Genomic DNA, 17,047 nt, shown 5'->3' with positions numbered 1-17,047 from the left:
GTCCGCCATAGGGGTGTTTGTAATGCCTCTTTAATTTAGGCTTTTCTTAATAGTATGATAGCATCAGCGTATCCCTAACATGGTGGCTAACTATATATTCTTGGTACCCAATTAACATTATATGGTTCACTGAGATTCAGGGAAACAGAGATCAAAATGGATATTCAATTGCAGATGCAGGATCTTAATTTGATCACCGTGTTGCAGGAGAACTTTCCCGCAACGCAGGAAATTGAAAACTTGTTGTGTTTGAGGTTTAAAAAGGCTTCTGAATTTTGTAATTTCCACTTTCACAATTCAGACTTGATTTTCCCTCATGAAAACACAAGTCCATTACAATCCACATTATACTTCACATTTCCTGTTGCCGCAGGATTATGTTCCTGCTGTGGCAAACTGGCTCAAATGAAGATCCTACATCTGTTGTGGTTGCAAATGTAATGATCGGTCATTTGGATTTTGGTGTTTAACATTATTGTTACATGTAATACATGTTTAGGGTAGATGTTTTCTTTTTATGTTAAGGCCAGTTTGAAGGAGTTTTACATGTACAGTGGGGAGAACAAGTATTTGATACACTACTGATTTTCCTACTTACAAAGCATGTAGAGGTCTGTAATTGTTATCATAGGTACACTTCATCGGTGAGAGACGGAATCTAAAACAAAAATCCAGAAAATCACATTTTATGATTTTTAAGTAATTAATTTGCATTTTATTGCATGACATAAGTATTTGATACATCAGAAAAGCAGTACTTAATATTTGGTACAGAAACCTTTGTTTGCAATTACAGAGATCATACGTTTCCTGTAGTTCTTGATCAGGTTTGCACACACTGCAGCAGGGATTTTGGCCCACTCCTCCATACAGACCTTTCCAGATCCTTCAGGTTTCGGGCTGTCGCTGGCAATACGGATTTCAGCTCCCTCCAAAGATTTTCTATTGGTTCAGGTCTGGAGACTGGCTAGGCCACTCCAGGACATTGAGATGCTTCTTACGGAGCCACTCCTTAGTTGCCCTGGCTGTGTGTTTCGGTCGTTGTCATGCTGGAAGACCCAGCCACAACCCATCTTCAATGCCTTACTAGGAAGGAGGTTGTTGGCCAATCTCGCGATACATGGCCCATCCATCCTCCCCTCAATATGGTGCAGTCGTCTGTCCCTTTGCAGAAAAGCATCCCCAAAGAATGATGTTCCACCTCCATGCTTCACGGTTGGGATGTACTCATCCTTCTTCTTCCTCCAAACACGGCGAGTGGAGTTTAGACCAAAAAGCTCTAATTTTGTCTCATCAGACCACATGACCTTCTCCCATTCCCCCTCTGGATCATCCAGATGGTCATTGGCAAACTTCAGACGGGCCTGGACATGCGCTGGCTTGAGCAGGGGGACCTTGCGTGCTCTGTAGGATTTTAATCCATGACGGCGTAGTGTGTTACTAATGGTTTTTTTGAGACTGTGGTCCCAGCTCTCTTCAGGTCATTGACCAGGTCCTGCGTGTAGTTCTGGCTGATCCTCACCTTCCTCATGATCATTGATGCCCACGAGGTGAGATCTTGCATGGAGCCCAGACCGAGGGTGATTGACCGTCATCTTGAACTTCTTCATTTTCTAATAATTGGCGCAACAGTTGTTGCCTTCTCACCAAGCTGCTTGCCTATTGTCCTGTAGCCCATCCCAGCCTTGTGCAGGTCTACAATTTTATCCCTGATGTCCTTACACAGATCTCTGGTCTTGGCCATTGCGGAGAGGTTGGAGTCTGTTTGATTGAGTGTGTGGACAGGTGTCTTTTATACAGGTAACGAGTTCAAACAGGTGCAGTTAATACAGGTAATGAGTGGAGAACAGGAGGGCTTCTTAAAGAAATACTAACAGGTCTGTGAGAGCCGGAATTCTTACTGGTTGGTAGGTGATCAAATACTTATGTCATGCAATAAAATGCTAATTAATTACTTAAAAATCATACAATGTGATTTTCTGGATTTTTGTTTTAGATTCCGTCTCTCACAGTTGAAGTGTACCTATGATAAAAATTACAGACCTCTACATGCTTTGTAAGTAGGAAAATCGGCAGTGTGTCAAATACTTGTTCTCCCCACTGTATGTGCTGAATAAATATGTTAATGTCAGAAATCCAGAGAGTTTTACTGTATCCTGAGTAGCTACTCTCATATTTACAGATATTCAAATATCCTTTTGTTCATGATAAAGCTCACAGTTGACAGTAGTGAATGTCAGAAGATACTAATGTGGTTGGAGGAGGCAGATATGACCGTGATCTAGAGTATTCTGTTGTTGTCGAGTAATCTTACCTTTAGCAGTCATGGTATGGCATGCTTTGAAAATCCTGGTGGTTATGAGAGTCATGCGAGGACATTAAATAATTTATCTTTGCAATATACTACTGTGATGTCACCTTATAATTCATGATCCAGTTGACCTGTTATCCATGGGAGAGCAAATAGCTCAGACGTCAAACAATACAGCCCTAGCTAACATCTGGTCTACCAGGAAACAATGTCTGTGTGAATAAAGAGATATAAATTGACGTGGCGGACAAAAGCAAGCCAATAATACATGTTGAGGTTGTATGGTAGAGAGCACTGAGATTCACATGCTTTTGCTTGTACCAACAGACATAGCTGGAAACAGAAAGTATTGTTTATGTATTTTATTCTTACAAAAGGAGGTTCACCCAGTAAAACACAGTAAATAAGTCAGATTTTCACATATAGCTGTATGAATAGCTGACGATACGAAACTCTGTACTTTCAAAATTCATAGCTTTTAATGTTAATATCATTATGAACCAGCAGAAACATCTGTTTGAAAGTTAACACCTGCTCCGCTCCCAGGGAATCTGTCACAATTCTTTAGACTTATTGTGTTGGACCGCAAATGCTAATTTAAATCTTATATTAATTTTCCAAAATGTACTGTACATTTCTAAGAATGCGGGTGTCTACTCAATTGCAATTAAGCACTAAATTGTATTGTGACTGCAGTGTAACAATTCACATCTGTACAGTAAGGGTTAACATGAGGGAGAGACTTGAGCTGGCTTGTTTCATCAGCATCATTAGTGTTGTAGTAGTGTAAATAGTTTGTGAGATAAACTCTTAAAAGCCAAAAAGGGTAATGTGTTAGTTGTGCTTTTCCATTTATAGGGTACAAATAGAAAACTACCCTATTAATATTCTGATCAGTTACTTGGGTAACAATTGCTTTTATGGAGTCATCCATCTATTTAATTGCAGTGGGTAAATATGTCGACAGTTTTATTGATGAGGTAACTTAATTCCTGAAGCTGATAAGGCTGGATCAGGGAGTCACTGAGTCTGGGAATGAATCGTAATGTATAGTCTGTCTTGCATTTAATTTGTCTCTTTCAGGTGCTCCTCATCCTTCACTAATAGAAAGTTCCCATCTCCACCCTCTATCCCTCCAACCGTCTTAATACAATGCCTTCATTCCACCGCGGTAATCTCCTCATACTAAGCTCTTTTAACTCACTATAAAACCCCTTTCATGCCTCAATAATGATCAGATTCATACCAATGCATTCACTCTCCAAGGGTTGAGATTTACACAGGGCTTGGAAATCATTTTTCTTATTCTCCTATGTCACATGATGTTTTGGGAGACCTTTGTCGCTAACATGGCATGATGAGTGTTCGACATGTTAAAAGCTTTCTAACATCTCATCTTTGTCAAGATGTGGAAGGGATGGATCTGTGCACTTATTTAGCAAACTGATAAAGTATCATTCCTGCCATGCCCTTTTTTATCTAGGAATTTGTAATGTATCTTTACCCCAACCAAATCCCTCATCTACACATTTTAGCTTCAGAGCATTGGTGATTTTAATAGGTTTGTATTGCTCTTGGGGGGGGGTTCAGAGTTTCTTCATGACTCTCTCTAACACTAATGTTTATGGCTACAGTAAGATAGCAAGTAAGTACCCAGCCCATACCCTCTGTATAACACAGAACAATCTACAAAATTAAGTATCTATGTATATTGATGCCTGGTACATTAAATATTGACAACATTTAGAGAGCTTCAGCGTGTACTTTCAACACTAGCCGAACACCTCAAGTTTTACAGCTGGCACTTGAGGGGGTGCAAATGATTTGAGACTTCCACTGGACCTTCTCCAAGTAAATGGTTAAATTAATGACTATCCAGGAGACAGGAAGTAATTGGCTCTACTTTCCAAACTGCTCTAGGTCATTTATTGTGTATGACAATGTCCAACAGATTGGGACTTTTGAAAGTTATAAAGGCCATGTTATTGGTAGACCATTAATCTCTACTTCCCAATCCGCAGGGTTCTATATTGCTGCTGTGTTTACAAGGCACTGAGATTATTCCTCACCACACTTTGGCCAACCACAATATATACACGTTTTTATGAAAATAACCACATTTCTTGATTCATTGTATCAACTAAAAGGCCAAATAACAAAGAAAATAAATGGGTACAATTGGGAAGAAAAATGGTCCCAGAAGAGAGGTCGTCTCCAAGGAGTAGAAGACCTTTACACTGGTTTCTTATGCAATGACCCATTGAGACTGTTGCATCATTTTGCATGTTTTCAAATGGTATTTTTCCTTATTGTCTTGTCAAGTATCTAGTGCGGAGGGAAAGAGAAATATCAATCTGTTAACATTGGCTTATATCATTTTAATGAAGTGATACACAGACTTTGATTTAGGTTCAAACAAACGCTGAATAGGAAAATAGTTTATCCTTTCAAATTACAATGGGGAAAATAGACCTGTCCACAGAGAGCCATGCATTAACATCTGGAACAATTTACGTGACACCTCGCAATTTATGTGTCTTAATACCTATTAAGTAAAGGCTTGTATAACAGCCATATAACAATGGTGTTCTTTACGATCTCCTCAAAAATGATGTCCATGATATTTACGAGGAGAGCCTTGCTGTGCCTAGGATGAACGATAGATGCATTGTTTACTTATTCATTCATTTATTTATAGACCACCGTTGGTAGTGTTTGCCATGGAAGAAACCCACTGAGCCCTACAAAAGCACAACATAGTGCATTTTCCCTGATTTACCTTTGTACAGAAGATGCACCATCCTCATGCAAAATTATGCCTTGACAAGTCCTCAGAAGTTTATTTGGGATCTGTTTATGTGTGTGGCTGTTGACACAAGCGTCCATATTAAGGCTGATGTGTTGCTAGCTGCTGTTGTAAAATGTCTGATACACACCTCCTAAGGCCATCCTGCTCAAACCACTTCCAATGATAAAAATAACAACATTTGTAAGTTTGAAGATGAGGTTGTCAAAAGTTAATTTTCTCCCTTCTTTTGTATTTTAGGCTTATTTACCACCTCAATAGGGAAAGAATGCAAAATAGGCAACTCCCCACTGGGCACAGATGTCAATTCAACATTTATTCCATGTTGGCTCAATGTAATTTCATTGAAATAATGTGGAAACAACGTGGATTTAACCAGTGTGTGCCCATTCACCCATTACTTCAAGTGCCACCATAGTGCCAGATGAAATGATGCACAGACGTGTTACCTTAAAACCTGTTAGGGCTGCAAGCCCGAGGTCGGTACACTTATGACAACATCCAGCTCAAGTGCAGGGCGCGAAATTCAAAATCTATTTTTTTTTTAAATATTTAACTTTCACACATTAACAAGTTCAATACAGCATTTGAAAGATAAACATCTTGTGAATCCAGCCAACGTGTCCGATTTTTAAAATGTTTTACAGCGAAAACACCACGTATATTTATGTTAGTTCACCACCAAATACAAAAGAGGACAGACATTTTTCACAGCACAGGTAGCATGCACAAAGCCAACCTAACTAACCAAGATCCAACCAAACAAACCTAGAAACAACTTCCTCAGATGACAGTCCTATAACATGTTACACAATAAATCTATGTTTTGTTCGAAAAATGTGCATATTTGAGCTATAAATCAGTTTTACATTACTGCTACCATCATAGCTACAGTCAGAAATAGCACGGGAGTAGCCAGAGTAAATACAGACACCAACGTCAACTACCTAATTACTCATCATAAAACATTTCAGAAAAATATATGGTGTATAGCAAATGAAAGACAAAGATCTTGTGAATACAGCCAATATTTCCGATTTTTTAAGTGTTTTACAGCGAAAACACAATATAGCGTTATATTAGCTTACTGCAATAGCTAACACACAACAGCATTGATTCCAAGTAATCGGTAGCGATAGCACAGTTCGACAGATATATGAAATAGCATCCCAAATTGGGTCCTTATCTTTGTTGATCTTCCATCAGAATGTTGTACAAGGGGTCCTTTGTCCAGAACCGTCTTTGTTTGGATCCAGAACTAACTATTTCCCTCTTGAATTAGCAAGCACACTGGCCGTGCGGCGCTAACCTCTCCTTCTTGAACAAATTCTTCCAACGCATCACGCCTAAAGTCCCGAATAACTGTCTCTTATACACATCTAGATGTGTATAAGAGACAGCTGGTTCACTTAGAGAAATAATTCAAACGGTTTTAGAAACTAGAGAGTGTTTTCTATCCAATAGTAATAATAATATGCATATTGTACGAGCAAGAATCTGTCTCTTATACACATCTAGATGTGTATAAGAGACAGCCCTTTTATAGACAAGCTCTTGAACAAAGACCTCGCTTTTGGAAATCTCACTTCCGGATAGGAAATGGGCTGCAGAAAGAGTTCTGGTTCACTTAGAGAAATAATTCAAACGGTTTTAGAAACTAGAGAGTGTTTTCTATCCAATAGTAATAATAATATGCATATTGTACGAGCAAGAATTGAGTACGAGGCCGTTTGAAATGGCCACCTCTTTCCAGGTTACTCAATRCTGCCCCTTCAGCCATAACAGGTTTTAACAGAGGGTTGTCTATTACTAGTATTTTCTAAAACTGTACGCTGAGATGGGAACTTTGTTCTGTTTTGTAGGTGATTCTAATGCTGACGAAGTACTTTGACTTCAGCCTTGGCAGTGTCACAGAGAGCTCTCTATGGAGGTAAGGAGGGGTTCAATTCATCTCGGTCTGGCTTCCGTGTTCATGTTCAGGACCAAGAGTTGCTCTTGATCATGTGACCATGGGCCCGAGTGATTGCCTATCACATGCTTAGGAAAAACAAATGGCCCATTTGAATGTTGCATGTTGGTTATACAAGTGTATAAGAGACTGGGAAGCAGGGAGATAAGAAACAGAGACAGTACACTGGGAACATTGTGTTCAAATATTGCAAACTAGTGTTGTACTGTATGTTCCTGAATGTAGCATATTAACCCTTCTGCTGTGTTCCGGTCGAATTGGACCGATTTACAAGTTTTCTCTCTGGAAAATGTAGTTCATTTAATCTGATTGTCATAAGGTTCCATGACTTTGTCCACTGTCACGATCGTTGAAATGAGTCGACCAAGGCGCATCGTGAATAGAGTCCCACATATTTTTAATAAACTGAAACTCACCAAAACAATAAAGCATAAACGAAACGTGAAGCTATAGGTGTGCACTCAGGCAACTCAATGTAGATAAGATCCCACGAATACCAATGGGGAAATGGCTACCTAAATATGATCCCCAATCAGAGACAACGATAAACAGCTGCCTCTGATTGGGAACCATATCAGGCCACCATAGAAATACAAAAAACACCTAGATGACCACCCAAGTCACTATCATGCCCCAACCAACACAGAGAAAAAAACAGCTTACTATGGTCAGGGCGTGACATCCACACAGGGCATCTGAACATTTTGATGATTTTCATTCAATTTTGGGTGTTTTATTTTACTTTTGTACACCTGGGTTGTTCCCGGTCAAAAATGACCGGTCATTAGAAATGAATGGGTGAGACTACAATTAGTGTATAAAATTGAGTTCAGGCACATGCCCATTCATCAGATGGACACACTTCCTCTCCCAGACCCCAACATGCATTTGTGTTTGAGCACACACCTCACTCCCCTTCTTGGCTTCCATGGCAACCCCCACCGGAACCTTTCCCCAATAGAATCTTTCCCCCACGGGAACCACACCTGTTGGCATTCTCACAAACAATCGCAACATTGTTTCAATAATATAAATAATTTTTCTAGCAGCTCTGGTATATAAAGCTTTTTTGAGGTCTTGATCACAATTCATTCTGACCAAACGATATAATGTATGTGAGGCTCTTGATCATATCTTTGATCATGACACTGGTGAGAAGGAGAGTCCTTGTTAAACTTTGACACAAAGTAGTCTGTGATAAATAACAATAATATGTTTCATCTGAGTATTTGTTGTAGTCAAAATAATCCATACATTATGCTTTTTTTACTCAAAAACAAGTTGTATGAGCTCAGGTCAATGAGTCCTACAGGCCATAAATAGCAAATAGAAGTTCAAAACTTGTAATGTTCACAAGAACTTAAGTTGATAAAAAGATCTAACACAACATTAGGTGATAATATATGTATTATTATGGATTTATAATCAGCTATAATGGGGCAGTCATTTTGGACTGGGAACACAGAATAAATTAACATGAAACGAACACAACAGGAGGGTTAAACTTGAAATATTTCTGACATCCAGAATATACCAGATGGCAATGTGAAATACACATGCTTCTGGAGTAGCTTTTCTAATATTATTACGTAACTGTCTCCAACTCCAACACAGTTGTTATCAAGCTTGGTTTTGAATGTTAGTGAGAAACAGGGTAGACATTTGTAATGTATATTGTGGTGTCAATGTTTTAGGACACATGTTTTAGATGAACTACAAATCATATAATTCCCTTGCGTAGTCTGTCATACATATATCCGTGTTTATTATTATAATTGAACAATTCTCCATTCAACTAGCAAATTGCGTCGTTCCAGTTCCAATTTTCTGCTTGCCTGCGAAAGCCTAATGATACCGTCACTGTACTAAACCATAGGTATTATTATTGATATTGCTCTGTGCTCTCAGACTCACGCTTTAACAGTAGAATAACTCATTTAGTTAATCCCCTAATTGAATTCTAGGTCAACAGACTATGGAACCACGTATGAGAAACTTGATGAAAAGGTCGGGCCAAAAACCATACTAAGCTACTTGTACGTGAGTCCGAATAACAAACGAAAGGTACGTCCTCATACATGTACCTTACCATAACCATATCTGTCATGTCCTTAAAACTCTTAACAATAGTAGAATTATCAAGTTTAATCATTACGAACATGAATGGATAATAATAATAATCTTTGCTAAATGTTGTGATTTATAAAACACATACATACATGCCTGTTAGATTTTGGAGCTAATATCAATCTTATTCATACTCTCTTGTGCGGCAGCATTTTTATTTGAATTACTACTAACATCATCTCCGTTTATATAAAATGGTTTGCACCCTCAGAATATACAGCAGACCTAATAGACAGCACACCTAATGCCTTTTGGATGCTGTCATAGCAGGAGGATAACTCTCCCTCCTCATCTCCTGACCTGTCCTCTCTCATCTCAGATCATGTTACTGACCGACCCTGAGGTGGAGAGCAGCCTGCTCATTAGCTTTGACGAGGGCGCATCCTATCAGAGGTACCACTTAGCCTTCGACATCCTCAGCCTCCTCTTCCACCCCGAGCAGGAGGACTGGATCCTGGCTTACAGCCACGACCAGAAGGTAAGAGACTCCTGTCAATTAGAACTGAGGAGTGAGGAGGGGCGAGAAAGCACATACACAAATTGATTGATTGTGCCAAGGGTCTTGTTAATGTCAGTGAGTCTATTGACTTTAACAAGATGTTTACTTCAATGGTAGCTGTGTGCTCTACATGTATGCTTGTTCTTGTTCTTGCATTAGCATTACCTTCTCCCAGAGGGGAAAGCACCAATTTCTATTTTTACATACATTGAGTTGTTTGCTGTATTGTACAGTGCAATAGTACTGTAGAAAATGATTGTATTGTAAAATAGTATGTGTGATGTGCTCTCAGATGATGTAGAAGTCTTATCATTATGAATTAGGCTGAACTCTAAAAAGAGTTGCCTGTTATAACAGGATGGATGACATGTCTTTCGAGAGCTTGGATAACAGCCCTACTCTGCTAAAAGAGGGAGCTCAATAGCATAATGCAAAGGGATTATACTGATGGTTAAGTGTGTCGCTGTCAATTAGGAACAAATCCTATGGAGGTAGAGAGGTACCACTGGGAGAAGCTGATCCAAACGAGCCTGTCATAATAGAAACTCTTTGAAAGTGTATTTCAAATATAAAGTACTATTTTCAAATCTTCTTCAAAGCTTCAACTGTATAGCACTCAACAAAAACATTCAAACAAAGTGCTCTAAATTGCAAAAAGGGGGAAAAAACATGTCAATATAATTAACATTTTGTATGGGCCTCCATTAGACTTACATGACAGTCCCTAAAATAGAGGGAAAGAGAATTCTCCAGGTCTGACATTTTCTTCATTTTAACTCTTAGTTTGAACTCTGGAATATTATTACATGTTTTCTCTTCAGATTTTCTCAAACTCTTGGATGTTCTTTTCTTTCAGCTCTACGTCTCTGTTGAATTTGGAAGACGATGGCAGCTCGTACATGACAGTGTGGTCCCCAACAGATTTTACTGGTGAGAGTATAAATCAGTCTTTTCCACCATCTTTGGACACATTCTTCAAGTAGTAGTACTAAAATTTCATTAAAAGTACCATTCCTTCCTCTACTGACAGTATTCTGAACTGATAGCCTATCAGAATTGTCGTATTGCATTTAGTCTTCTGCCGGTACCTGAGTTGAACTCAATACATGGCATATAGTATGTACAATTATGGTCCTGATGAACACATGAATAGTTTAAATAGATATTCTTACACTCTTTTATTAAGGTCCAACAGTTGTGCTTAAGAAATACTGTATTTAGTACTTGTCACTAATCTACATTATTTGCCATGACATACAGTAGCTTAATGCAGTAGTCCCTGTTGCCAGATAACGATACTATGAATATGTGTAATCACAAAATAATTTATATTTAAAAGGGGGCAAGGGAGATCAATACTTATTGGGTGATCGGGCAGCTTTTAACATTTTGATAAATAATGCCATTAGGACAACGTCATCTCTTAAAGTGGAAGAGTCAATTAAAATACATGAATTAGGTCATATTTCACATTTACTAATATTGGGCCAAAACTTGACTAAAACTTTTTTCACAAACTGTATCACTTGGGAACAAATGATGATCAAGTGCTTTTTAGCCCAAGACAGGAGCCAAAGAAAGATACAGTGGAAGCAATGTATCATCGAAGTAAAGTCATTATTGGTCTCTTGTTCTGAACAGTTCATATATTTGCCCTAAGTTTTCCTGATGGAGTTGATACCAGAGTAGAGCTGGATGCAATATTGAGTAACACATTAGCTTTTTAATTAGTTACAGGTATACGATGAATTGATACCAGTTTGCATGGAGGATTCTGTACAGGTTGTACTGTATGGATTATTTAGAAAATTGTTGCTTTCAATTCCATTCATCAAATGTAAAAAAAATGTAACAGAGTGTTATCCAATTGGTAGTTATAGTCTTGTTCCACATCGCTGCAACTCCCGTACGGACTCGAGAGAGGTGAAGGTTGAGAGCCGTCTGTCCTCCTAAACACAACCCAGCCAAGCCGCACTGCTTCTTGACACAATGCCCGCTTAACCCGGAAGCCAGCCGCACCAATGTGTCGGAGGAAACACTGTACAACTGCTGACCTTGTCAGCGTGCATTGCGCCCGGCCCGCCACAGGAGTCGCTAGTGCGCGATGGGACAAGAACATCCCTGCTGGCCAAACCCTCCCATAACCCGGATGACGGGCCAATTGTGCGCCGCCCCATGGGTCTCCCGGTCACGGCCGGCTGCGACAGACCCTGGACTCAAAGCAGGATCTCTTGTGGCACAGCTAGTACCACTCGGGAGGCCCTCCTTTTTATATTATTGATGAAATGTTTGATTTAGATGTTTACTTTAGATGGCTTGGGTTTAATCTATTCTATATTTCTTTGTTGTTTAGAACTTCTATGATCCTGCTATTATTGCCATCAATTATAAAACTGTCCTCTCTGAGGCAAACAAAGGTGTACACCCTCCTACCAAACATATATCTGTTTTGTTTGTGGTATGAATATTACATTCAGGTAGGGCATGCATATTTCAGCAAGGAGAAAATACAGCTCATATCTTCAGTTCATTTAACTTTTCATATGTTTTGCTGCTCCACATAACTGCAGTTTATCTACTGTTAACAGTAGACTCGCATGGGCAGATTTACACCATCAACCTGTTAACAAGCCTTATAGATCACACAATGCAAGCATGTAGTCCATACAGTCCATAGTGGTAGAGGAACATATAAGGAACCTGTTTAAGAACATGGGGCTGCTGTTCTCCAATAGAAGAGGATGAAGTATTTGACAGAAAGTCCATTAAAATAGATGGAGCAGCAAGGCAATTACAGAGTGCTGAGGGAAGCAGGATGGGACCTTTTTTATTATGGCTCAGACACTGACACAGTATAGAAAATGAGGAGAAACCCATTTTCTTCCACAATAGCTGCTATTTATACAACAAGTGGTCACTCTTGTCACTCCGCACTTAACCGCTGCCTCCCAGTTGAGGCTCTATTGAAAAAGGATGAAATGGCTCTGAGGCACCTTCCCTCTGAATTACCCCACAGGCCAAGTGATTGACAGGGCCATGTTTACGGGAAATTTTTGTTGTCGCTGTTATTTTTTTCAGCCATTTCAAGCAGCTAGGTTCCCTATTATAATTTAATTGAATCAAAATGGAAATCCCAAATATTGTCATCCGTCAAATGTCTTCCGACATGACTTTGTCCTCTCAAGGAAGCTGACGTTTTAATAGAAAGGTAGAACTAGCATGATTGAACAGAGGGGTTGACATTTGTAAATTAATATCTCTGTTCTGAGTTCTGTTTTTGATTAATTTCTCTGTCTCTCACTTTTTATGACTGTGAAGTGCTGTTTTTGTTCACAGGATCCTTTTGGAATAGATGAGAACCAACAGAATGATTATTCATGTTTCCCGTACAGTTTGATGTCAGCGTGCCTTTCTTCATCTTGTTGAACTGATTATTTATTTAGGCACACCTATGCTCTTCAATGAACCGATCATATCTAGATCATGAGCTAAATGTACATGTCATTGATGAAAATGTTGATTCTATCATAAATTAACTGATACTATTATAAATCCAAACATAAGGTATTACCATATAATGCACATATCTTATTTGAAAAAATGTTCTGAATTGCAATGTTCCTCAGTTGTCTCTCCTCTCCCCACAGGTCAAAACTGGGTTTGGACAAAGAACCAGGAATGATTCACTTGGAGACAAGTGTTTCTGACAGACGTGAGTCATCATCATATCTAGGACATCACATTCAGGGATTTTATTATTGGGAATCTAGGGATCATTTACACACACAAGTGACATCTTCCATCTGCGAAACAGCCTTTACAGGGGGCAAAATTGCAGAGACCTTACCTATAACCATCGTATTTCAAACAGACAGGAGGGAACTTAACACAAAATGAGTTTGGAATACGGCAGCATACATTTGCAGGTATTGTTTTCAGAAGGGAATAGAATACCAAAAAACAAAGCATAAAACCCGCTTATCTATATTTACACTTACACTTATCAAATTAAATCAAAATGTATTTGTCACATGCACCGAATACTTACAAGTCCTTAACCAACAATGCAGTTCAAGAAATAGAGGTAAGACAATATTTACAAATAAACTAAAGTAAAAAATAAAATATGAAGTAACATAATAAAATAACGAGGCTATATACAGGCGGTACCGGTACTGAGTCAATGTGTGGGGGTACAGGTTAGTTGAGGTAATTTGTACATATAGGTAGGGGTAAAGTGACTATGCATAGATAATAAACAGCAGTAGCAGCAGTATTTACTTACAAGGTGGTGCAAAGCCCTAAGCAGTCCTCTTTTATACAATAGTAGTCATCATGTTGAGAGGAAACTGATCTTCAAGTACACATAACTCTCACCCATGCAAATTGGAACTCTCACCCATGCAAATTGGCTGGATCTAGACACACTCACTACTTTACAATTAAGTTTATTAATTTACTAAGGGGCAGTTGGTCTGACTGGGCTCTTAAGTTGGATGGAGTGTTTAGAATTTGTAAGTCGCTCTGGATAAGAGCGTCTGCTAAATGACTTAAATGTAATGTAATGTCTGTTCCATAAGGGCTCCAGTGTTAATGTCTTGTCCCTGTGGAGAATGGCTCATTTGGCTAGAGCTAACACAGAGGGACACATTCAATCTCTGTTAATAGTGGAAATAGAAATTGGCCTCCCTGCTCTTCTGCTTTCTACTATCAATGACATTAAATGCTAGTCTCTGATTGAATAGTCACAGAGCACTTCTTTTCTCCTGTTACATTGTAGCAATTATTTAACTTCTGTTATAGGATCCCAGTATATAACATGTAAGCTGCAGAACTGCACAGAGGCCAACAAAGGCAGGCCTTTCCCTGGGTTTATCAGCCCGGATTCCCTGGTGGTTCAGGACCAGTATGTATTCATTCAGGTGGGAATTTCAAATGTTTCTGAGGTAATAAAAAGGCACTAAAACTGTTGTGTGAAATACTATCTTAATGTACAGTAACCTTGTAAGGAATAATGACCATAAATCAACAGAGAATGGTATAAAAACTTAAAACTAAGACTGTTACATAATTAGTAGTCTGTCAGCCCAATTTACAGTGATTTACTGTAATACTTTTGTTTCTCTAGGTACCAATGGGTGGCCGGCCTGTCCATTATGTGTCATACAAAAGAAATGCTTTCTTCCCCATGAAGCTGCCTAAGTACACATTTCCAAAGGTGGGTATTACTTGTATTACTACTATCCTGTTATGAATCCAGTGAGCAACAGTGTCTTACCCTTTTGAACAGTTTTGATATCACAACACTGATAAAAAATGTTGTTGCTTTTCCTGCTTTCCCAAGGCCAACTTTAATGAAATAATCAGAAAAACATTTCATAGAAAGTATATATACACAGAAAGAAAATATAATGCAACATGTAATGTGTTGGTCCCTTGTTTCATGAGCTAAAATAAAAAATCCCAGGAATGTTCCATACGCACAAAAAGCGTTTTTCTCAAAAATGTGGTGCTCAAATTTGGTTACATCCGTTAGTGAGCATTTCTCCTTTGCCCAGATAATCCATCCACCTGACAGGTGTGGCAAATCAAGAAGCTGAATGAACAGCATGATCATCACACAGATGCACCTTGTGCTGGGGACAATAAAAAGCCACTCTAAAATGTGCACACAACACAACGCTACAGATGTTTTGAGGGAACGTGCAATTGGCATGCTGACTGCAGAAATGTCCAGAAATGTCCACCAGAGTTGTTGCCAGAGAATTGAATGTTCGTTTCTCTACCATAAGCCACCTCTAACATCATAAAAAAATAAAATCATCATGTCCAACCAGCCTTACAACCACAGACCATGTGTATGGCGTCGTGTCGGTGAGCGGTTTGCTGATGTCAACGTTGTGAACAGAGTGCCCCATAGGGCGGTGCGGTTATTGAATGTGCAGGCATAAGCTATAGACAGTGAACTCAGTTGCGTTTTATCCATGGTAATTTCAATGAAACATGAGGCCCGTTGTCGTGCCATTCATCTGCCGCTATCACCTCATGTTTCAGCATGATGATGGACGGCCCCATGTCGCAAGGATATGTACACAATTCCTGGAAGATGATAATGTCCGTGTTCTTCCATGGCCTGCATACTCACCAGACATGCCACCCATTGAGCATGTTTGGGTAGTCTGGATCGACGTGTAAGACACACAGGGTGTTGCAGTTCCCACCAATATCCAGCAACTTCGAACAGCCATTGAAGAGGAGTGGGACAACATTCCACAAGGCCACAATCAACAGCCTGATCTATGTGAAGGAGATGTGTTGTGCTGCATGAGGCAAATGGTGGTCACACCAGATACTGACTGATTTTCTCATCCACGCCCCTACCTGTTTTTTAAGGTATCTGTGACCAGCAGATGCATATCTGTATTCCCAGTCATGTGAAATCCATGGATTAGTGCCTAATTAATTAATTTAAATGATTTCCTTATATGAACTTTTAACTCATTCAAATCTTTTAAATGGTTGCATGTTGTATTTATATTTTCGCTTTATTTTCTTAGTACAAAACATTAAGAACATAGACTGACCAGGTGAAAGCAATGATCCCTTACTGATGTCACTTGTTAAATCCATTTCAATCAGTGAAAATTAAGGGTAGGGTTGGGGAGAATTGAAGGACCATGAATGTAATAAGAAACCTTAGGTGCTGACTTAAGGCCTGTAGCAACCACTATATATAATAGAAAATAGCCTTACACCATACATGAGTAATACTAATAAACGGCTAATCGCTAACAGTCATAACAAAAAGCTCATGCATTCTAATGCTAACGGTAATGCTGATGCTAGCGGGAGCGCGAGTTAGCTAACAACTAGCTAACAACTCAACACACAGTAATTATGCACAATAGACCAAAAAACGTAGCTCCACATAATATGACAAGATGCACGCACAATAAACATCAGACATACAGGTATCCAGTCCACAGGAGGAAAAGTTCAGCAGGAGGGAAACTGTGGAAGAGCTCATCAGATTAGGGAAAGCCTGTTTCTGACCACACAGCATGCTGAGGTCATAGACTAACTGAATCTGAAGTCCTGGGAACCAAGGCTATTGATAGGCTGAACGAGATGTGGTGATACGTTTTTAGCGTGACCTTGACCAATAAGAAATTAACAAAACTGGGGGTCGTCTGAATAGGAGATTAAGTTGACCGACTAGAACTAATTTGAAGGGACGGCTATAATCAGCCGATTGAAACTGACCATTTTAACATTCAGTGTAGATGAAGGGGAGGAGACAGATTAAAATAGGATTTTTAAGCCTTGAGACAATTG

The 17,047-nt window shown here is 39.2% G+C and overlaps 1 protein-coding gene across 1 annotated transcript in view; it reads left to right on the top strand.

Moving 5' to 3' along the window:
- LOC111951581 (VPS10 domain-containing receptor SorCS1-like) overlaps positions 1–17,047 on the top strand; it is a 61,561-nt gene that overhangs the window by 3,429 nt on the left and 41,085 nt on the right. Inside the window, exons 2-8 of the mRNA XM_023969744.2 lie at positions 6,980–7,047; positions 9,051–9,150; positions 9,533–9,691; positions 10,569–10,642; positions 13,360–13,424; positions 14,516–14,634; positions 14,841–14,930. Of these exons, the coding sequence (XP_023825512.1) occupies positions 6,980–7,047; positions 9,051–9,150; positions 9,533–9,691; positions 10,569–10,642; positions 13,360–13,424; positions 14,516–14,634; positions 14,841–14,930 (675 nt within the window). The remainder of the gene's footprint in view (positions 1–6,979; positions 7,048–9,050; positions 9,151–9,532; positions 9,692–10,568; positions 10,643–13,359; positions 13,425–14,515; positions 14,635–14,840; positions 14,931–17,047) is intronic.

This window comes from Salvelinus sp. IW2-2015, linkage group LG25 (genome assembly GCF_002910315.2).
Source record: "Salvelinus sp. IW2-2015 linkage group LG25, ASM291031v2, whole genome shotgun sequence".
NCBI lineage: Eukaryota > Metazoa > Chordata > Actinopteri > Salmoniformes > Salmonidae > Salvelinus > Salvelinus sp. IW2-2015.
The sequence above is the reverse complement of the archived record's forward strand: the minus strand, read 5'-3'. Positions and strand labels throughout refer to the sequence as shown.